Source organism: Phytophthora infestans, genomic scaffold (assembly GCF_000142945.1).
Source record: "Phytophthora infestans T30-4 supercont1.8 genomic scaffold, whole genome shotgun sequence".
Classification (NCBI taxonomy): domain Eukaryota; phylum Oomycota; class Peronosporomycetes; order Peronosporales; family Peronosporaceae; genus Phytophthora; species Phytophthora infestans.
Window position 1 is genome coordinate 3,743,577 of NW_003303751.1, and position 23,669 is coordinate 3,767,245.

Genomic DNA, 23,669 nt, shown 5'->3' on the forward strand with positions numbered 1-23,669 from the left:
GTACTCGGTTTCGTTGAGGTCAGGGGGCCTCTCAGGAGAATCTCCCAGGGCCAGCGCGATATTAGCTTCCACTACTGAGGGGTCCACGGGACACGCTTCCCCCGGTAGAGGAGGTATCTTCAGCTCCGGGAAGTGCACTGTCGTCTTAGACGCATCCTGCCACGAGAACCTCTTCGTCGAGGTTCCGCCTCCTTCGTCTTGGTAATCGGAGTCGTCCGAAGTCACAGGGTTGATCCGTACCGGCGATGCCTCTTTGAAGTTACGGTTGGCTCGCTTCGCCTCTCCGGATGAGGCCAGCGTCTTTTGGAACCATTCCAACCAGTACTCAGGAGTAGATAGCCGACCGGGGGAAGAATCTCGGGTCCTCGCTAGTTTCTCTTCAGGAATGCCTAGCAAGACACTCAATTCGGCACGAGATAACCCCTTCGACTGTTCCGCATTCTCGACCAACCGGCGCTTTAGTTCTACCTCATCGAGAGGGAACAGTCGGTTTTCGAGTTCTTTGTCGTATTCTTCTTTCTCTTCAGCCAGCTTGGATGGCTTACCTTCCTCCAAAGTATCTAGCTCTTCTTTGGTGAACACCCTCGCGAAGGAAGGCTCCTTCTCTGGTTCACCCTTTGGTGATTTAGTACTGGCGACGTCCTCAGAGTCCTTTTCGGAGGCTTCGTTTCTCCCGGGAGGGGTCACGTCTTTCTCCCGCTCGCGTGGTTCCGCCTTCGAGACTGAAACACTAGCTTCGGTAGTTCCATACTCTTCTCGGGGTGGGCTTTCGAGTACCTCCGTCACGTCTTGGAGTAACTCCTCCTGTAGAGGGTAGTCATTGGACTCACCCTTCTCCTCGTCTTGATCTAGCACGCTCGAAACCACACTCTTGTGGTTCGTTGACGTCGACGGGTAGTCTCGTTCCGCCGGGGACGCCTGAGGTCGCGGCTCTTCCGTTTCTTCTTCCTTGTTAGTTCTTCGCTCACTGCTTCGCTCTTACTTTCTTGGCCATCTCTCGTAACCACTCCTTGGTTCGCACTGGAGCGTTCGTCAATGTTCGCGGCTATCGAGGGACCGTCCCATACGGGTCCCGAGCCTACCTCTTTTACAAACGCTTCTTGTCCCATCCTCCAACTGTCGTTAGTGTTTGGGACTACTGATACCCCGTTCCACACGTGCGCCGTACGTCCTTCATCCACAAGTGGCAGTAGCTCATCCGTTCTCGTCATATGCTCGTTGCGCATAGTCGTTTCATTTCTTACCAGTAAGGCGGAACTCATCCAACCTCCAACGGGACACACTTCATACCTCTTGGTCGACTCCTCCGCGGAGTTCAAAGTGTTCCCATTTGTGTCGATCCATAGACAAGAGGAAGGAGCGACACTCCCTTCCCCTCCCTCTCACCCCCATCATTGCTGGTTGGGCGCTTGTCCTAGGCCAGGTCCCGCCGTTGCCCCAGCCGGACCGCCGAGTCTCTTCAGCGACGTCTTTAGAGGGCACTCCGCCAACATGTGACCTGATTCATCACACAGGAAGCACTTGCGACCGTTCCTCGGCTGAGTGTTCCGAAATACGCTAGGTCACGCTCACACTCAGGACCGATGTGGCCCACTTCCTTACAGTGAGGACAGGTGGCTTTGTTGCGACGACAGTGAATTCGACAACACCCCAGAGTGTGACATCGACCGCACACGAGAAGACCATCCTAAGTGCGCAAGTCAGGTCCTACACGAACACCCCTTATAGGCGTAATAGGAAGCGTTCCGGTAGGTTGATAAGGCAGAGAAGCGTTCGGATCAGGAGGATAGTAGGCATCAGCCCCATGCATCGCTGGAGTAGCATAGGCGGCCGCCAAGGTACGCTCCATCAACTGATGTTGCTGTTGAAGTTGCTGCTGCTGCTGTTGAGCGAGTAGATTCTGCGTCTGCTGCATTATGTTCATCATGCGTTCGAGGACAGCGTTCTCTTGGGAAGCTCTAGGGGACGGAGCATTATCGAACTCGGAGTCATCTTCGACAGGACGATGCATATTCTTGAGGAGCAGCATGGCCACAGCCGCAGGGATGGAGTCAATCATGGTCGTGGTTAGAGCGTTCCTCCAATCTCGGTTCCGAAGTCCAGACAAGAAGTACTGGTAGCGCATTTGATGATCGTAGCACTGTGCAGCATCGCAGAGGCTCGAAATCATGTCACCCCACACTTCGGCGGACATTCCCCGGGGTTGCTTAGTGTTCTTAAGGTTTTGATCAGCTGCAACGGGGTTTGACTGATGAACTGGTTGTGGAACCGAGTTCTCAGGGCCTCAAATCTGTTGATGCGCGAGTACATCCACCAATCTTCGCCGATCTTGCCCTTCAAGCACTCCCGGAAAGCACTGAGTCGTAGAGGTTCATCCAACCCGATAGTAGCGTTCTCGAAGGCCTCCCATAATGATCGAGCCTTTTCCACCGACGCTCCTTCCGAGTAGAACGGCTGAAGCATACGAATAGCGTTCCGGATGTTAGTGTGCACACCATACTGGTCACTAGTCATTGAAGGCGTATTACCATACGTAGGCGAAGCGTAGTAGGGGTTACCTCCATTTCCACCATACGCAAGACCTTGATGGGTCCCGGCAGAGACCGTAGTCCCTCCGTTTCCTCGTGAAGCTCCGGTTGTTCCCGTAGGGCCGACCCCGTACGCGATCCCACCGGTAGTCGAGGTGCGAGACCCCGGGTCCAGCGTAGGGATTCGAACGGTAGGAGTTGAAGCTTGAGAGGGAGCACTCTGAGGTGCGGGAACCGTTACTGCAGGAGCGCTCCCCACGCCACCTCGAATGCCACCAGAGGGCAGGAGACCCCAAGGAGGAGCATTAGAGGTTCTCGGAGGAATACTCGCCGGGGAAGCACGTCCACTGCTCTCAGGGACAGTCGGTAGAGAGAAGAACGGGTTGAAATCCTGCTCATACGTCGTAGTCGGGGTTCGGGTAGTGAAACCTTGATACGACGGGATCGCAGTCCTCACTCGAGTCGTAGGAGGGGGAGTCCTCAAGTGACCGTTCCCCTCGGTTTTCTCCATAGCCGCCGCAATCTCAGGGGGAGCCACTGACCTCAACCAGTTGAGGGTGTTGAGCCAGCCTTGCACCGTACCTCGACCGCCTCCGCCGTCCAGGGTCAGCATCGGTCCCAATTCTTCCGTAGTGATGATCGTTGGGACCCCGGTGCCTAAAGCGTCCGCGGTGGCTCGACAGCAGTACTAGCGTTGTTCCCTCCAAGTCGGTTAGCGGCTTGGTCCACGATGTTCTGCACGTTTTAGAGGCCTTGCGTAGTCGACAGACTGGCTCACATCCTCGAAGGTAGACTCCCAGTTTGACCTTCTTCCTCTCGGATGGTGTCGCCGACATCTTCTCCGGTGTTAGTGGACCTTCCTTCTTACGTTCTCCGAGCGTCTTTACTTGAAACAAGACCTTCTCCAGCAAGCAGACTACCCTGCTTCTCCACCAGATATCGTATACCTCCTCTTCCTTCAAGGATCGGGTAGTCCGCGGCTGTTGAGGGAGTACGGTCTTGTTTAGTGGCTGCAGGAACGGTAGATAGGAACACTGTAAGATGAAATAGAAGTTTGTTTATTGGCTTGGCTTCCTCTTGAGTAGAAGGAGGGAAATATAAGACTGAGAGCTAACTGGAAAAGAGGTATAACACCTTCTCTACCTTACATACACTACACCACTTCTCTTATACTAGAAAGAAGAGTTCACTTCACCTGTCGTCAGCCCTCGTGGGACAACAGGGAGCTCTGGGAAGGGGCTTGATGACGCTAGGTGCTTTGGTCCCACGACGCCAGAGAATCAGCGTTCTTAGATCACCTTATGGAACCACTCTAGCGGGATCGGGCGGGGGCACGTGAGCCGTCGAGTTCAACGGGAACCATCCCGACTGGACGGCCGGGCGAGGAGTAACCACAGGGCCTCGGGTCATCCCGCCGGGAAGCACAGCTCCTGGAATGATCCCTTCGTGTTCCGGGTACGGGACAAGGTACTACTACTTCGGAGTATTATGTGGATGTGAGGCCTCACGTAGACCTCTGCCATCGACGGAGAAGCCGTCGTTTTCATATCCACCGAAGCTGAGGGGTGGCCGCACTCGCTTGACTACATAACGCCTTGGACTCGGCTCGGTATCCGATATACGTGGCGTCCTTGAGGTAGCTGAACAGCTTGGACGCCACGTACTTGTTGGGCTGGACGGGGTGTATTGAAGTAGAAGTTGGCGTGGGGCGAGCTGCGACTCGAGTGGCTCGGTGAGCCTTAGTGTCGGCTGTCTTGGCCTTCCACTTCGAGTCGTATACGTGTGGCTGCACACTTTGGATACGGAGTCCACTAGGAAGTGCATGGCTATGGGCTTCCTCGACTTCTTGTTGAGTTTGGAGCTCGTTGACGTCGCCATTGACAATATCGGCAGCTGCGACGGTGCTCGTTTTAAACCATCATCGGCCGCGGCAATTAGAGAGGCGTTCGCTGCAGGTAACGCGAGAAGCCTGACGTACAGCTCTATGATGAAGGCCGCTGAGGAGCTTCTTAAGAAGGGGATTGAGACCGTGGTGTCTTGGGCCTTGTATGCGACGATTGACAAGCTGTGGTACGTGGGCGTACCGGTGAAGTCGTCCAGGGTCGTGACCACCGTCGGCTTGGCGTTCTGGACTTGTGCGGCGACGTCGGTGCAGGAAAAACCGAGCTTTAGTTCTTCTTGGGGCGTCTTTAGAGGTTTGTACAGCATGATGGTCAGACATTGGCTGCGGCTGGCAGCCTCGTGAGAATCGCTGGTCTCGATCAGCGGTGTGGTGACAGAGCTGTCGACGATCTCGATCAGCGGCGTGATGGCAGCAGCGCTGTCGAGGATGAGGACGGCGTGACGAAGTGCACACTTGGAAACAGCGGTGCTGTCTACTGAAGAAGGCGCGACGATGGTCTTGGGGGCAGTACGGAATCGCGTCCAGCGAAGACGTGTGGTGTTGGGGTCCACAGGCGTCCACTGGAACGTTCGAGTCGGTAGGGGGTGGTGGGGAAGATCTCCTTGGACAGGCGGCACGAAGGCGAATGCTGAGGGCATCGTTGATGGCGAAGGTTGGTGATTCTTGATGTGCTTGTGTTCTCCGGATGAAAAGGCAAAGTGAGCTCTGCTGGTGAGAAAGACGTAAGGTTTAGACCCGCGTGTGGTAAGTTCTTGAACAATGCACAAGGTTTAACTATTTTCTTGGCCAAGCTCAAGTACAGCTCTTTTACTGTGTTCATTTGTGACAGTTTATTGGTTGAAGCGCATAGCGAGGCTTTGGAAAGATTAAACGTTTAGCGGCACAACTTCAAGCTTTTTCGCTCTATTGGAAAGAGCATGTGGTATTCTGTAAATGAGACCAACGCAAAAAGGTCTTGAGAGCAGCTTGTGCCTAGGCTAGCTTCGCCTCCAACGAGATGAAGAAATTCTTTGACCTTGTGGGGCAAGGTCACGTACTAATCCTCGCAGTCCAGAACATCTGTGAGCAAGTCACCACCGTAAATATTCAGCTTGTAGGCGATAGTCTGATGAACGTCTTCTCTCGCATCACCTGGGAGTCTGCAAGCAGCAAAGAGTACGCGAACATTTGCCGGTAAGCTATCCTTGCTTGCCCAGGTTCGGCGGATGGCTTGTCGGAACGGGAAACCGTCGATGACTCGGGTCTTCACCCCGATGACCAGCAACGGCGGATTGGTCGGGCTATTGTACGGGGTATTAGCTGTCATGTCACCGGTGGTAGCATCAATTTCATGGGCTACATGGTTTGCTACTCCTTCGCGCTTCTTCTTCTGAAACCACCTCAGTATGTTTAAGGAATCAGCTTCTCCGAATTCAGGTCCGTAGAGCGCTAATTCATCAAGGTGCAGCTGCTTCAAAGACTCAGAACGGTAAATGTGACGTCCTCTGATTGTAGTAGTTTTTTCCTGTTTCAGGAGTAGCTGAATTGATCATGACGAGCCGCTCCGTGTGGTTGCCACTGTCTATCGTTTCTATCTCGAACAGACATTAATCTGTTTTTGAAGGTTTCACGTCGACTGGGGGTAGACGATCTCGATGGACGAGATGGCACCTTGTACACTGAATCCGAGAACAGGGCGCTGCAAACAGGAGAGTCCGACGCAGTGTGAATGCTGCTTGGAGATGCAGTCGCATAAAGGATCAGTGCTGTGGTAGTCAACCAGCGATTCATATCCAATATTTGCTAGTTGATTCCGAAGATGCAGCCCTTGAAGTGCAGCCATTTGTGTACCACACTCCAAGGATGCTGTGAGCGAACGTGCTGATTGATCAATGATGTTTCGGTTGCGATCGATGAGTCAACGAAGCCTTGGAAGAATACGAAGCGATTTCAAGTGTTTGTGTTACCAGCGTGTTGTTGTGAGGTGATAAATTCTTTGTACTTAAGTATTCATAATAATAATAATGTGAAGTGTTGCTGTGCTACAGACAATGTGCAGATACTACTACTTCGGAGTATTATGTGGATGTGAGGACCTCTGCCATCGCCGGAGAAGCCGTCGTTTTCATATCCACCGAAGCTGAGGGGTGGCCGCACTCGCTTGACTACGTCGCGCTTTGGACTCGGCTCGGTATCCGATATACGTGGCGTCCTCGAGGTAGCTGAACAGCTTGGACGCCACGTTCTTGTTGGGCTGGACGGGGTGTATTGAAGTAGAAGTTGGCGTGGGGCGAGCTGCGACTCGAGTGGCTCGGTGAGCCTTGGTGTCGGCTGTCTTAGCCTTCCACTTCGAGTCGTATACGTGTAGCTGCACACGTTGGATACGGAGTCCACTATGAAGTACAGGACTATGGGCGACCTCGACTTCTTGTTGAGTTTGGAGCTCGTTGATGTCGCCATTGACAATATCGGCAGCTGCGACGGTGCTCGTTTTAAAATCATCATCGGCCGCGGCAATTAGAGAGGCGTTCGCTGCAGGTAACGCGAGAAGCCTGACGTACAGCTCTATGATGAAGGCCGCCGAGGAGCTTCTTAAGAAGGGGATTGAGACCGTGGTGTCTTGGGCCTTGTATGCGACGATTGACAAGCTGTGGTACGTGGGCGTACCGGTGAAGTCGTCCAGGGTCGTGACCACCGTCGGCTTGGCGTTCTGGACTTGTGCGGCGACGTCGGTGCAGGAAAAACCGAGCTTTAGTTCTTCTTGGGGCGTCTTTAGAGGTTTGCACAGCATGATGGTCAGACATTGGCTGCGGCTGGCAGCCTCGTGAGAATCGCTGGTCTCGATCAGCGGTGTGGTGACAGAGCTGTCGACGATCTCGATCAGCGGCGTGATGGCAGCAGCGCTGTCGAGGATGAGGACGGCGTGACGAAGTGCACACTTGGAAACAGCGGTGCTGTCTACCTAAGAAGGCGCGACGATGGTCTTGGGGGCAGTACGGAATCGCGTCCAGCGAAGACGTGTGGTGTTGGGGTCCACAGGCGTCCACTGGAACGTTCGAGTCGGTAGGGGGTGGTGGGGAAGATCGCCTTGGACAGGCGGCAGGAAGGCGAATGCTGAGGGCATCGTTGATGGCGAAGGTTGGTGATTCTTGATGTGCTTGTGTTCTCCGGACGAAAAGGCAAAGTGAGCTCTGCTGGTGAGAAAGACGTAAGGTTTAGACCCGCGTGTGGTAAGTTCTTGAACAATGCACAAGATTTAACTATTTTCTTGGCCAAGCTCGAGTACAGCTCTTTTACTGTGTTCATTTGTGACAGTTTATTGGTTGAAGCGCATAGCGAGGCTTTGGAAAGATTAAACGTTTAGCGGCACAACTTCAAGCTTTTTCGCTCTATTGGAGAGAGCATGTGGTATTCTGCAAATGAAACCAACGCAAAAAGGTCTTGAGCGCATCTTGTGCCTAGGCTAGCTTCGCCTCCAACGAGATGAAGAAATTCTTTGACCTTGTGGGGCAAGGTCACGTACTAATCCTCGCAGTCCAGAACATCTGTGAGCAAGTCACCACCGTAAATATTCAGCTCGTAGGCGATAGTCTGACGAACGTCTTCGCTCGCATCACCTGGGAGTCTGCAAGCAGCAAAGAGTACGCGAACATTTGCCGGTAAGCTATCCTTGCTTGCCCAGGTTCGGCGGATGGCTTGTCGGAACGGGAAACCGTCGATGACTCGGGTCTTCACCCCGATGACCAGCAACGGCGGATTGGTCGGGCTATTGTACGGGGTATTAGCTGTCATGTCACCGGTGGTAGCATCAATTTCATGGGCTACATGGTTTGCTACTCCTTCGCGCTTCTTCTTCTGAAACCACCTCAGTATGTTTAAGGAATCAGCTTCTCCGAATTCAGGTCCGTAGAGCGCTAATTCATCAAGGTGCAGCTGCTTCAAAGACTCAGAACGGTAAATGTGACGTCCTCTGATTGTAGTAGTTTTTTCCTGTTTCAGGAGTAGCTGAATTGATCATGACGAGCCGCTCCGTGTGGTTGCCACTGTCTATCGTTTCTATCTCGAACAGACATTAATCTGGTTTTGAAGGTTTATGTGACGGGGTCACACAGCACCTTGCGCTAGAGGAAGTTATCTTCCGAGAGTATACAAACGCTCAGTGAACGGCAGTTCACAGGTCCTTTCTTTATTCAAAAGAGAGCGGAATGACCTAAAAAAGGTAGATTGTAAACTGAGTATATTTATAGGTAGATAAAGTTTGGGTTTAATACAAACTATAAGTTACCTATACAAATGCAATTTCGTTTGACCAATGGTTGGCTTTGAACGACCTTGGTACCTTGTACCAAATATCCCGGAGTATGACGTATCATACTCCTGAAGTGTGAAGTGTCACACTTCATGTAACCGGGGTACACTTAGGGCTTCGTACCCCGTTACATCCTCCCCCACTTACGCTCGGTTTACCGACCAATCAGAGTGAAAAGGTGTTCGTCACAAACTCTCATTCTCAAAGTCGAAAACCATCGACTTGGCCGCGCGAGCGCGGCGGAGGCTCACTTTATAGTTAGAGCCTCGAGCAGCAACCTGTGCGCTCTTCGTCTAGGTCTCCAATTCGACCGTTACCATGCCTCGTGGCACAGTAAAGAGCGGTGCTAAGACACGCTCCAAGGCTGCGGCCGGTAAGGCGCAAGGCAAGAGCACTAAGCCTCACGGCAAAGGCTTGGCACTCAAGGAGGCTACTCAGGTGGCCTCCGAGGCGATCGGTTCCTCGGGTGATGCGGCTGTGGGCAAGCGAGCAAGCAAGCGCCGCAGTCCGTTGCCCTCGGCCTCAGACAATCGTCCGAACCCTCGGCTCGTGGAACGTGAGTTCAACTCTGGCAGTGAGGACGAAGCCGTGTCCGAGAGCTCGCACGATGCTCCTGCGGGCTCTGTGGGAGGGCACAGCCCAGTGCCCAGTGAGCACAAGGATGACAGCGTGCAGTCGCTCGCTAGTGATCAAGGTGATCACAGCCCCAGGACGTCTGTGCACTCTGAGAGTCCGGCCGGTAAGGCTAAGGGCGCTCTCAAAGCCGGTGGCGATGAGGAAGAGAATCCTCGCAAACGTCTCTCGCTTGCCGAGGGTCTAGCGCGTGCTAAGGCTTGTAAAGCCGAAGGCGCCAAGCCCTCAAAGAAGCGTACAGCCTCTAAGTCTCCACTCCGCGAGGAGAAGGAGACTCAACACTCCTATCAGAGTATCTTCGACTCCTCGGATGAAGAGGAGGAGAAAGAGGAAGAAGAGGAGGAGGGTGCTATTGCTGAGCGCTGGGAGGTCTCGAATGACCTCGACCAGCAGCAGGAGGAATTCCAAGCTGCCCAGCGTGTGCGTGGAGGTTCGGTGGTGGCACCCGTCAGCCAGGGAGCTGCCATCAACTCAAGAGGGTATTGGCCTCCCGAGGAGAGCTCTGGGGCTGACCTCTTCTTAGAGCTTCTCGTCGCTCCTCGTGGTCATGTGGGCGGCCACACTTCTAGGGGCATCTATGAACGAGCCCTTGTTCAAAAAGAACAGTTGTTCGTTGACAACTTGGAGGCTGCTCGGTGTGTGCTTCTCGCGCCACACCGCATTCCCCTTAAGGACTTCACGACTTGTCGTAAGAAGCCCGAGACCCGGGGTGGTCTCTATCCTCTTTGGGGATACCCCTGGGTTATGCCCGAGAACTGTCCCACGTGGAGTTCTTGTGAGGACATGTTCTGGGCATGGGTGGAGAATCTTAAGTACTCACCCACGGAGTTACGGGAACTCCATGAAGATCAGCTGCTGTCCCGCATCTTGAACCAGCGTACCTTCGTGTGAGGTTTGCCCACTTGATCAGCAAGCGTATGCTGCCAAGGGGCATCCTGAAGCGCGCGGCTTCTAGCGCTCACGATGAGCGCGGGTACGGAATGTATTCATCGTCCGTACCCCGTTCGGGCAAGAAGCCCCGGACTACTTATGAAGCTGCCGCCGCTTCTGTTCCCAGATTGCGACAGCCTTCGGGCAGTCAATCAGGAGCCGTTCAATCGGCTCCCACGAGTTCTCGGAGTGGGCATAACCCCATCACTTCACGAGGAGCTGTCGCTTACCGCGACGCCGTTGCTCCTGGAGTATCCGCTCCACGTGGAAGTGGACTTCTCCATTCCGGTCAAGCAGGGACGGAGGTGCCCTCGTACGAGTACGAGTACTCGGCGCCTCCCGAAAGCCACTCTCGTCCGAGTGCTCCGTCAACGTGTCCTCGTGCTTGAGATTGCACTTGGCCTTGGGACTGGCGGTGATGCTGCCGCCCACGCCGGGAATCAGGGCGAGCTCGCTCGCCTTGCGGGCCGCCTGGACCTGGTGGAGCGAGAGGTCGCGAGCCTGCACCTGTGGGTGGATCGCCGGGCCTCTTCGTCCGATCTGGACGAGGCCTTTCGCATGATCCGACGGATCGAGGCTTTGTTGCCACGTCCGGAGCCGCCTGCGGCACACTCCCAGACGTACGCGTATGGTGCGTACCCGGCGTACTCAGCGTACTCGGCGTATGGCGCCGGGGTCCGTTCGTATAGAGCCTGTCCGGCGTACGGTCTTGACCGCAGCCTTGCCGTCCCGACCGAGGCTTGGGTGCCTGCTCCGACGTCCTCGTCGACGAGTGTGACCGGCCCTCGCTTCGAGGAGCTGGATCAAGGGGGGTCTGCGAGTCAGCAACCCCCTGCGGGTCAAAGTACCGCTTAAGACGTCCAACATAGAACGTCAAGTGCGTCGTCATTGACTTAGGCAGGTCGATGGTGTACGACGCACCATGTCTAGCCAGGACTGCAAATGGTCCGATGAAGCGGTGCTTCAGCTTGTTGCTGCCGACAGAGCTGACAGTGTCAAGAGGTAGGTTCCTCGTGTCTAGCAACACTAAGTCCCCAACCTTAAATATACTTAAGTTTCCTCTTCCATGTTTGTCTGAGTACTCCTTTTGTATATATTGGGCCGCTGCCATGGCATTGCGGACCCTGCTGACAACGCTCAGCTTGGTATCCATAAAGGATTTCACCTGTTTCTGCAGCGAAACTGGTCTCACATCCGAGACCTGGGAGGAAAGTGCTTTCCGAGCCTCTCCCCCACTTAAAATAGAGGAGTCAGTGTCTCCTCGAAGAGTGAGAGGCACTCTGGGGTGACGGAAGCCGTTCAAGTAGAACGGCGTGAACCCCGTGGACGCGTCCACCACGTTGTTGAGCGCAAACTCAACAACTGGAAGCTGCGTCGACCACGTACGTGGTGCTGCCGCGCACACACTGCGCAGAGTGTCCTTGAGCACTCGATTGACGCGCTCTGTCTGGTCGTCTGTCTGCGGATGGTCCGCAGTGGACATCTGCAGACGAGTTACCAGTAAAGGGAACAGCGTTTTCCAAAACACAGCAGCGAGCCGCGGGTCTCGGTCCGAGACAATCGTCTCCGGGAGACCGTGATAGCGGAACACGCCATCGACGAACAACCTTGCGCTTTTTTCGCCCGTAACAGTGACGGGAACTGGAGCAAGATGTACCATCTTGCTCAGCCGACACACGAACACCAAAATTAATTCCGGTGTTGCCGTGTCCGTCGGCGGGAAGCCCAAAGATGAAGTCAAGACTCACCGACTTCCAACAGTCAGCCGGTACGGGCAGGCTCTGTAGTGGAGCCGAAGAGTGCCCTGCGGGTTTGACCCACTGACATGTTTCGCATGTCTTAACGTACCGGGCGACCCACTTGTACATGTGGGTCCACCAGAAGGACCGAGAGACCGTTGGGTACGACCACCCGTGGAGGATCAGTGGGCTCCACCCGATTATAGAGGAGTCCATCCTTCAACTCATATCGGTGGAGCCGTGAGCGCTGTTGCGACGAGAGCCAGTCGGACTTCGCGCTCGTTCCTGCCATAAGGAACTTGACGATAGGCGCGACAGCCTCATCGTCCCGATACGCCATGCGTATAGATCCGTTGTCACCCGCGTGATGTGGGCCAACTCATAGTCAGGACGCCGAGAGAGGGCGTCCGCAAGCACGTTGAGCTTGCCCGGCTTGTATTCGACGCGGAAGTAGGACTTCGCTCGACTTGTGCGAAATTATGTTTGTTTGATGTGGACTGCGACATGAGAAATGAACCTTGGTCTATTGCGACCCACTAGCGTGGCTGATAGGGGTAGGTATGTAGAGGCGGACTCTGGGTGTCATACAGCCAAAAAATCGCACCAGTGGAAGCTGCCGCCTGCTGACAATAGGACTTCATTATCGATTTTACTGCGAAGCCCCCTGCCCCACTGGTGCGACGACCAAGAATCGCACGTGCGACCAGTGAGAGGACTATTTTTTGTAGCAACGTACTGCAATGTACTTAAAAATGTTTATTACTTTTATGATATATTACGATGGACATTTGTGATCTACTGTCTGGAAGCTTGGAGCACGTCTGCGAAACGTGTCATCACCAGTTTTCCAGAGCCGACTATCCTTGTCGACACCTCCAAAAGCCATGTCGGGGATTGCCAGCCCCACCATTTCGTATGTGTGACGTGTGCTGTCAGTGGATGAAAGGCTACCGCTACCAGCTGGAGCGCCACAAGCGATCGAGTCGCTGCATGACGGAAGTGGAAAGGACCAATCGCAGAAACCATATGGCAGAGCAGCGGCGCCAACGCGACGCAGCGTACCGTCGACGTCGCAGAGGGAGTGTTGGTGGTGAGCAGAAAAGGCAAGAATCCGACATTCAGGGGCATATATTGAACGAGGGTGATAATGCGCCACAAGTGGATGCTCTTGATGGTGGCACTTTACAAACAGATGAGGCATCACTGGATAACGAAACACTCAACAATGATGACAGCGCAGTAGGTGGCGATGATCCCGACAGCATTATCAGCGTACCCGATGTAGACTGAAACTGGTTTGACACAGAATTTGCTGAGTTCGTCAATAATGATGGGTCTGAAGTTGCCGAATGGTCGGTGCAGCAACCTGACGAAATCGTGGGCCGTCGCGAAATGCTGTACAGCAGTCTTGTGACGAAGCAGAGGAAGTTTCTGTTTAAAGTTTCTGTGGACGATACTGTGGTCGACTCTGTGGAAAAAGCCGTGGAAGATACTGTGGATTGTCATCTGCTATGAGTCAGATAGCCAGACAGAATTATGGGTGTGCAGCAACTGTCGCCAGTCGTACCACCGTAGCTGTGTTGGACGGATGTTTGAGCATGATAAAAGATGTCCCACCTGTCGCACGCATATCGAGATGGAGGTTGAAAATGATGAAGTGATTATCGTGCGTCATATCCCTGCTCGGCCGACGTGTTTTATTTGCGGACATAATGACGACAACGGGGACATCATACAGGAGGGCCCTCAGTGCCCGCACCAATGCGGTATTCAGTGTTTACGTGTATTCAACATGGTGAACCTCAGCGAGAATCGTGCAGCACATTTCAAGTGCCCTGCATGCATGCAACCGTTTCCAGTCGACAGTATATACTTCGGTGATGACTATCTGAGTGACAACTCAAACGATTCAGCTGACGAAGAATACCAACCTAGTGCCAGTGTTTCAGCAGAGTCATCAGAGTAGGCAAAATGCACGGCAAGGCATTACTACATAAAGCATATGTTTTAGTTAATTTTGAGTTTTATGCGTGTTGGTTAGCCTTGACGCATTTATCATTATTACTTTATTGTAGTGTATTTACAATCGCACTATTGAGGACGACTACACTATTGAGGACGACTGCACAGTTAAGGACGACTGCACTTTTGAGGATGACTGCACAGTTAAGGACGACTGCACTATTGAGGACGACTGCACACAACTGAGCGACTGCACTTTTGAGGACGACAGCACAGTTGAGGACGACAGCACTATTGAGGACGATGTTCACTTGGCGCCCATCCTGCCCACCACTTCACCAACTTCAAAGACCTACGGCTTTGTTCAGGAGCGAACATAAATCTATACTGAGCTCCGCCTCGCCTAAAGCAATGTGATGTAAACCAGATGTCATCCCCAAGGAGATTCTTGCTGATTCCAGCTGCATTGGCGACAATGTTGAGAATCTGAGTGAAGTTACTGTCCGACATTGGAGCGCCCCATTTAACGCCAACATTCCCAAAGGTCCCATTAGGACTAGCGCTAGCGAGAGAGTTCTTCGGACGTTTAGCACCGCCGCGGGGAACCTTTATCAGTGCTGGGAACGCGTAGTCACCACTGTCCCACTTGTGGTTTAACCGCGTACATGCATATTTAAACCATCTCTCCAGGTACGTCAAAGCCTCGGTGGCTTGCTCTTCCTTTGGGAGGTGATGCAAAGAGTATGTGCGACTTGCCAGTGGATCATGGTCCGTTCTTCGGTCGCGTATTGTGAAACATCAAATTCGACCTCCTTGTCGTTCTTGCGCGACTTGCGCCGAAGTCCGAGCTGTATATCTCCTTTCTTCATGAGCAGCACCTCCTTTATTCGACGCATCCCGTAAAAGGCAAGCGAGCACACGGCGGAAAACCACAAGCGCATCGTCTCATTGAAGTCCGAATCAGTTTCAAGGAAAGTGATTACTCGCGTTAGCATTGCGAGCGACATAGGTGACGCGCGCTTAGGAGTTCTTTCACGCTTTTTTGCTTTACTTAGGCCTGCGAGGATTTGCGTAATTGCTGCGGATCGGGTGGGGTTTCCGCGTGGCACAATCGAGCCATCTGCTTGAGTTTCAATAACCCAGCGATCGTGCGGGTGTCCACCTGAAAGCATTTCCGGCTTCGCGTAATGCCAGCTAATCGCGGCCCGTAGCTTCTCAGCAGGCCACTGACTCTTGTTCGCCGTCGCGAGCTGATTTATGTACGCTGCTAGTACGCCTGGGAGCTGAACAAATCGCTGTTTCATCGGGTCTGGGTATCCTTCAGCTATGCAAAAAGCGGTGAACCGACGAAGGCTGCCGGTATAGTCGACCCGCATGCGAGACTCGACTCGTTGATCGGCAAATTTGGCTGCAGCGATGGCCGCACCGTACAGGCGACTAGTTTCGGGCAGGTCCATTGCAGTCGCTTGCACTCCGCGAAGGGAAAATATGAAATGAAACTTGCTATTTCTATGCGTGGCCCGTGCCTGACAAAGTATCTTCCTCAATTGTGCAGTCGTCCTCAACTGTGTGGTCGCCCGCAAAAGTGCAGTCGCGCGGAAACGTGAATTCTTTCGCTAAGTACGAAACAGGCATTCGTGAAAACGGTGAATACATTTATGGCTTTTTTGGGTCGATGACTTATGGAGCTTTTCCCATGGCTACACTGAGTTTGGTCTATGGCTACAGTGTTTTGACCAATCAGAGTGCGTCGCACAGCCAATTTGGTCCCCTCGCACCAGTGGGAGAAGTTGTATTCCGCGAAGAAGGACAGCCACCTCGCCATCCTTTGGGAGAGGTGAGGCGAGTTAGTCGCCGTCCTCAAGGACGCGTGGTCTGTGTAGATCACAAAGAGCCTAGAGCCCAGAAGGTGAACACGAAACTTCACATGGGCATATTTCATTGTCAGGAGCTCCTTGTCGTGGACAGGGTAGTTCCGCTCGGCGGCTTTGAGCTGCCTGGACTGGAACGAGATGACTCGTTCGTGTCCAGCTGTGTCGGCCTGCAGCAATGCACATCCGATGGCGTAATCGGAGGCATGGCAGACGACGCTAAACGGCTTCGTCTCGTCCGGCAGGGCCAGGACAGGGGCCTCTTGAGACTGGCCGTGATGATGTCAAAGGCATCATGGTGCTCTTGGCCCCAGTGCCAGTCGGCGTCTTTCTGAAGGAGGCCCGACAAGGGCTTAGCGAGGTCCGCGTACCCTGCGCTATATTTGTGAAGGGAATTGGCCAAGCCCAACAACTTTTGAAGATCCTTCTGGGATCGGGCGTTGGCCATGCTGCTATGGCCTTGACCTTTTCAGAGTCAGCCCGAACGCCCATGTTGCTGACGAAGCAACCGAGAACCTTGTTCTCTGGTGACGCGAAGTCGCACTTGTCGATGTTGACGTAGAGCTTGTTCGCTAGCATTACGTCCAACACTCGACGGAGGTGTCCCAGATGCACCTCCATGGCCGTCTTGCCTCCCTCGGCACGGCTATGGACGAATATGTCGTCGAAGTACGTCTGTACGAAGGTACGCAAAGGGCGGAACAATTGCGTCACCAGGCGATTGAACGTCGCCGGGGCGTTAGACAAGTCCTACGGCATGACGAGCCACTCCCAAAGCATGCCGCTTGGAGTGCTTACCGCGGTGAGCGGGATGTCGCTCTCTCGCATCAGGATTTGGTAGTATCCGTCTACCAAATCCAGCGCACTGTACAGTACGCTCCCGGCCATGTTGTTCAACAACACATCCTTTCGTAGAATTGGTGTTTGGGCCGGCACCGTTGCGTTGTTCAGCTTGTTATAAGCGTGAACCAGACGCCACTTTCCGTTCGGCTTACGAACGCAGAAAGTCGGCGTCGAGTGCGGGGATTTCGACTCCCGCACCATGCCTGCCTTCGCTTTCGGCGAAGAAGGCATCAATGTCCTCGCACTGTTCGCGCGGGAGAGGCCATTGCCTCGTGACACAATACTTTGTGCCGGGCACGAGATCAATCTCGTGCCGTACGCCTCGATCCGGTGGGAGTTGGGTCGGTGGGTGTTTGTTCACCACGTCCGCATACTCCTTCACCAAAGGATACACCGAATCCTTGGGGTTCTTAAGAATCTCAGAACCCAAGCGCGCCTGACGCTGCTTGTTCAGGTCTTCCAGGACGTTCTCGTCCAAAACGGAGGAGGAGTTCAGCTCCTCCCGAGTGGTCTCAGGTCTCATGAGTACCATCTCGCCAGCCTTGAGGTTGGTCAGGAAAGACTCAGCCGTCATTTCCTCGAGGTGCAGTATCTCTGCAGCCTCTGGCAACGTTTCCAAGTGGACACCAGATGCCTTGACGGGTAAACCGGTCTCGCCATCGAAGATGTGATAACACTCTTCCACCGGCCTTGTCGGAGGGGCCTTGGACTCCGAGTCGCTTGAAGCGACGTCGATCGGAACGAAAGTTCGGATCCTACTTGAGGCGGCGGCGGCGTCGTTGACGACGGCGACTGTGACGGGGAGCTTTGCTGCCCCACGTCTAGAGATGTCGTCGCTACGACATCCCAGGCACTCGTGGCCTCGTGTGGTACTGTGGTACCCACACAGGAAGCGTGTTCGACGCCTTCCTCTTCAGTTAAGGTCTGGGCGACCGCGTGTGGCACTGTGTTACCCACACAGGAAGCGTATCCGACGTCTTCCTCTTCAGTTAAGGTCTGGGCGACCGTGAGTGGAACTCTTACCCACTCTGAACACGCTGTTCTCAGTGTTCGTGACAGCTGCAGCTGTCTGCGGAACTAAGTTACCCGCCTGTGGACCTAAGTTACCCACTTGGCCAGCGCCTCTTCTGGGCGCTGCCACCATCAAAACATCCTCGGAGTCGTCATATACGTCGACGACTCCCAAGCACCTGCCGGATGCTTTGGTACCCTGGCAGCCCTCGCGGGCGCCCCGGGTCCTGACAGAGGTGGGAACATGACTCACCAATGCTCTGTCGGACTGCGCAGGGCGGCTGGCACCGATTGCCTTGCCTCGCCAGTCGATCCAGGGCTCGTGCTTCTCAAGCCAGGGCATGCCCAGGATCATATCATATGGATCCATATCGAGAACAGGGAACTGTTCGAGGCTGTCAAAGTCTTCAAACTTGACGGCCAGATCCACTTGGACGTTGGGGGCAGTGACGACCTTCCCGTCGGCCAGTCGCACTGACACCGTCTCGTTACCCTTGCTTTCTCTCAAAGCGTCGGACAACTTGTTGCTGTTGCGAGCAACCGTCTGGCGGCGTGCGAAATTCTTTGACGCCCCAGAATCGATCAAGATTCTAAAGGGATGATCGTATCCCCGTACACATCCGTGTACTACGAGCAACCCGCCGCTGCTCTTCGCCGGTTCGAGAGTGCGAAGACTCCCAGGGGCTAAGTCCCCGTGGTACGCGCCACCCGCGCACCCATCACGAAGACTTAGTTCTTCCCCAGTAGGGCGCCCCGCCCCTACTGGTTCCCGGCGTTCCCCTGTCCCCGGGATCCTGGCTTCTGCCAGCGACCCTTGAGGACGGGCTTGGGACAGGACCGTCTGCGGAGTCTTTCCGCGGGACAGTCGCGCTTGAAGTGGCCCATCTTCCCGCAGCCGAAGCAGCGGATGTCACGCTGTTCGGCGGACCCGAGTTCCATGGGAACTGGTCCGTTGGGGCTTGTTCGACCGGGAGCCGACAAGGAACTCCCAGGCCATGCTGAGGCCGGCGTACGCGCCTGGCGATGGCTGTACTCTTCTTGAAGAGCCACTTGAATCGCCTCTTCAAGGGTGCTTGACTGCACCCGGAACAGCTGAGTGCGTGCGGGGTCCACTCGAAGGCCGTCCATGAACACAGTCATCTTGATGTGTACATTGAGTGGGTTTCCCACTAGGGACGCCGTGAGCTCCCGTATCTCTTGCACGTACTCGTGCAGTTCGCGCCTCCCTTGTTTACACGAGAGGAAGCGCGAACGCTGGCGGTACTCGTAGTTCGCCGGAAGGAACGCGGCTCGGAGCTGTTCACACAGCTGAGCCTAGGATGTGAAACATCTAGGGGATGTTGCTTCCCGTGTATACACCCAACTCTTAGCACGGCCGCTAAGGTTGGAGAGTGCAAAAGCAACACGAAGTTGCTCGGTCGAGATCAGAGCCGCGTCCATCGCGAGCTCTACTTCTCGGACCCAGAAGTGAAGGTTCTCGCCTTCCTTCCCTTCATACGGCTTAACCTTCAGCCGTATTGGCTTCGGGTGAGGCGGATTTGCTTCCGCCGCCGGAGCCTGCAGGTTCTCCCGCACATGCGCGATGAGGCCCTGCTCGTACGCGTCGAACGCATTGACGCGCTCGAGCTACTCGGCCGGTGTTGACACCACCAGGCTCTGCAAGGCCTCCATCCCGAAGATGCCTGCCATCTTCCGGACCGACTCGAACTAAGAGTCGTTCATATGGGAGAAGTCGTTCCTATTCATGGCAACGAACTTCGGAGAGGTTCAGGTAGTCTACCCGCGGTGGCGTGGATTGACTACGAGTCCTACCAAGTGTAACGGGTCACACAGCACCTTGCGCTAGAGGAAGTTAACTTCCGAGAGTTTACAAACTCTCAGTGAACGGCAGTTCACAGGTTCCCTTTTATCGAAAGGGAGCGAAGTGACCTATTTAAGGTAGAATGTAAATTGAGTATATTTATAGGTAGATAAAGGGTTAAATACAAACTATAAGTCATCTTTAGAAAAGTAATGTCATTTGCCAATGTTTGGCTTTGGACGACCTTGGTACCTTGTACCAAATATCCCGAAGTATGACGTGTCATACTCCTGAAGTGTGAAGTGTCACACTTCATGTAACCGGGGTACACTTAGGGCTACGTACCCCGTTACATTTCACGTCGACTGGGGGTAGACGATCTCGATGGACGAGATGGCACCTTGTACACTTGAATCCGAGAACAGGGCGCTGCAAGCAGGAGAGTCTGACGCTGTGTGAATGCGGCTTGGAGATGCAGTCGCATAAAGGATCAGTGCTGTGGTAGTCAGCCAGCGATTCATATCTAATATTTGCTTGTTGATTCCGAAGATGCAGTCCTTGAAGTGCAGCCATTTGTGTACCACACTCCAAGGATGCTGTGAGCGAACGTGCTGATTGGTCAATGATGTTTCGGTTGCGATCGATGAGTCAACGAAGCCTTGGAAGAATACGAAGCGATTTCAAGTGTTTGTGTTACCAGCGTGTTGCTGTGAGGTGATAAATTCTTTGTTCTTAAGTATTCATAATAATAATAATGTGAAGTGTTTGAGGTGACGCAGGGCGCGTCACTGGACTGCTCTCTAAGCGTAGGTCACTTCTAAGCGTAGGTGTGCCATTAGAATTGACTTACACTTGAGTAGTAAAGCAATCAAAAGAGGTACGTAAGCACAGTGAGTGCCGGGCAAAAGGCCACGACAGGGCTGCAGTACTGGTGTGGGCTTGCTCTTCTCTCTGAGGTTCGCTGAGCCGCAAATTGAATTGTGAGAGAGAGAGAGAGCAAGCCTCACGCAAGCCAGTACGCCTCTCCGCAAGTTCTATTCGATACATAAACTAATATAAACCATACTTTACCGAAGTCAGTGTCGTCGTGAGCAGCACGGCAGCACAGTCGTTCTTGTCCATTGATCATAGTAAACTTGGTATAACCGCACGTGGCACGTCGGTAAGTGCGCAGCCGCAGGCTGCAGCAACAGGCGTAGGATAGGATGTAGGATCGGCTGTCAGTGTCAATGCCAGGCACTGACAGTCCACTTGTATGTACTGCTGGTGCTAGCCTCTTCACACAGGGGCTGGCATCTCACACTCTCACTTGATCTCGGCAATACAGCGCCTTGATTGATGCGATCACACACAAGACTTCACAGGTTGAAGTCGCTGCCCCATAGATCAAAGCTGTAGACCAGCAGCACAGTAGCTCGTACAGTAAACAGCATGCCACAGTCAGCACCGTCCTCATCCACAGCAGTAGCCTTCTCATTCGTAGTCATAGCGTCCGTTGTCAACACAGGGGTAGCACGTGTAGTATCGTAGTAGAACTACGCAAGACAGGTGCAACCTGCTTGGCTTTCCCAGCACACCATCGCACTCAAACCACACTGTAGTTATCACGCTCATCCAACGCAATCGCTCGCGCTTCTCGCGTTTGTCCTATTCCTTTCGAATTGCAGCAATAGCAGTCGGAGCAGGAGACGCAGTCTCCGCAGTAGCCGCAGCAATAGCAGCCGTGGTAGAAGCCGCAGGCTCCGTAGAGGTAGTAGTATCATCCGAGGAAACCACTGGTAACACCTTCATTGCTTGACGAAAGCGACTGAACTTCACCACCGCAAGTGGCTTGGTCACGATGTCCGCGATCATCTGCTCGGTCCCAATGTGCTGCGTGGTAAGCAATTTCAGCTCCACGTTTCGTCTCAGCATATGATACTTGTTGTCTATGTGTTTAGACTTGGAGTGCTTCCCAGGTTTGGTGGTCAACGAGATTGCTCCCTCGTTATCACCTAACAGTAATGGTACTGGATGCGTCCAGGCCAGTTCGTCACACAGGCCCGCAAGCCACAGCGCGTCTTTGGTGGCTTCAGCCATCGCCACATATTCCGCTTCGCACGTACTCAGGGAGTTAATCCCCTGTTTTCTCGATGCATACGATATCACGTTGCCGTCAAGTGTGTTTACATAGCCACTGATGCTTCTTCTGTCCACAGGACCATTTGCATAGTCGGCATCTGAGTAGCAGCGTACATTTGCAGTAGTTCCCTCAGGTACGTCCATCACCAACCCGTAATAACACGTAGCTTTTAGATACCAAAGTACCCTCTTAGCTTGCGCGTAGTGTGTATGATCGTAGGACGCCAGGAACTTGCCAAGATGTCTCGTTGCATGTGCAATGTCAGGCCTTGACGCATTCACTAGGTACTGAAGTGCTCCCACTAGTTCACGGTACGGTAGATAGTCCGTTGTTGCAGGTACAGTCGCCTTAGACAGTGTAGTAGCCTCAGGAGTAGTACATCCGTTGCAATCCGACATGTGGAACCGCTTAAGTACTTCCAGCACATATTGTTTCTGACAATAAACAATCTGTCTGCTTGGTCTGTCAAGCAGTATCTCGACACCAAGTAAAAAGGTACTTGACAGTCCCCATCGTAGTCAGCTCAAAGGTTTCTTGCAGTGAAGCTGCAATCTTGACGCACAGGTCTCGGGATCCCATTAGTAGTAGGTCATCCACGTAGACAGTCAATAGCAGCTTAACTTCACCCTCTTCCTTTAGCGCATACAACGTATAGTCTGAGTCTGTGCGCTCAAAGCCCAATGTCACCAACTTCGCATGTAGAGTCCGGTTCCAAACATTAGGTGCCTGTTTCAATCTATAGAGGCTCTTCAATAGCTCGCATACAGCGCTTGGTCCATCAATTTGGAATCCAGGCGGCTGCTCCATGTATATCATCTCGTCGAGATCTCCGTACAGGAACGCTGTCTTTACGTCGTACTGGAGTATCACCCATCCTCGCTGCACAGCGAAGTAGATGGCCGCACGAATAGTTTCAAAGCGAACCACCGGTGCATATGTTTCACTGTAGTTGATGCCAAACTCTTGCTTGAATCCGTGGATTACAAGACGAGCTTTGAACCGCTTGACACGTCCACGCTCATCTCGTTTCACCGCAAAGACCCATCGGCATGTAATCACCTTGACACCTTTCGCCTTTCTCCGCGGTACAAGTCGACAGGTCTTGTGCTTCTTCAGCGATGCCAGTTCTGCCAGCATCGCGGCCCGCCACTGGGTCCAGAACTTACTCTTCCGTGCCTGCTTGTAGGTTGTAGGAATGTCCACGTCCATGCCATGCGCTATCACTTGGCCTACCACGTAGTCGCTCAATCGTACGTTTGCCTTCTGCGTCCTTCTCGGTCGCTTCAGACATGGCTCGACTGGTGGTTCCTGGATTGCAAATCCAGTGTCTTCCTTCACGGGTTTCTTTCGCGTCTTGCGCTTGCGTCTCTTTGTGACCTTCACTGGTTCAGGTCCCTTCTCAGGTGCAACCTGAGAATCAGCAGATTTCTCCACTTCTTGCTGTTCGACGCTCGACGAGTCATCATGCTCTGCACTCCCACTGGACGTTTGTTCTCCGTCCACAGCCCATTCAACTTCTAGGAGTTCACCTGCCTTGCTCATCGGCACAGTCCCACTATTCTCTGTAGTGTAGGTCTCGATACTCGTCTTAATTCTCACTACTGGTGGCTTCTCCGGCAACACGTGCAGTGTGTCCAGGTACGCACTCTCCAGTAGTTGCTTCACGTAGGTTCCATCCACTGTGAACTCCTCGTGAAAGCGGCAGTTCTCTCTTTGTGCAGTCTCACCTGACAGGTCAATAGGTCTAGAAACTTGTAGCCCTTCGTAGAGTCGCTGTAACCGAGCAATAGACACATTTGTGACCGTGGTTCAAGCTTCTCCTTTCTTTGTCTTGACTCAGGTGGTACTCGTACATGTGCAATACAGCCCCAGGTTCGCAACATACTCAAGGGCGGCTTCCGTCCGTACAGCTTCTCGTGCGACGAAGTCATTTTCAACATCTTGGTGGGTAGCATGTTTAGTGTTGTCACCATGTGTAGCAAAGCTTCCCCCCACAACATGTTCGGTAAATGTGTTGCTGTCACAGCGCTCGCACACG

The 23,669-nt window shown here is 53.5% G+C and overlaps 2 protein-coding genes across 2 annotated transcripts; both read right to left on the reverse strand.

The window, feature by feature from the left end:
• Positions 1-5,467: 5,467 nt before the first annotated feature.
• PITG_06686 (uncharacterized protein) lies at positions 5,468-7,534 on the reverse strand (the record flags this gene model as incomplete). Its single annotated transcript, XM_002998719.1, has 4 exons — positions 5,468-5,800; positions 6,082-6,109; positions 6,546-7,348; positions 7,388-7,534. 4 exons carry the CDS (start codon positions 7,532-7,534, stop codon positions 5,468-5,470), a joined length of 1,311 nt encoding a protein of 436 aa, XP_002998765.1.
• Positions 7,535-14,318: 6,784 nt separating this feature from the next.
• On the reverse strand, positions 14,319-15,440 carry PITG_06687 (uncharacterized protein; the record flags this gene model as incomplete). The annotated part of the gene is made up of 5 exons (XM_002998720.1): positions 14,319-14,325; positions 14,372-14,734; positions 14,815-15,161; positions 15,211-15,213; positions 15,258-15,440. The coding sequence occupies 5 exons, from the start codon at positions 15,438-15,440 to the stop codon at positions 14,319-14,321; spliced, it is 903 nt and encodes a 300-aa protein (XP_002998766.1).
• Positions 15,441-23,669: the final 8,229 nt, after the last annotated feature.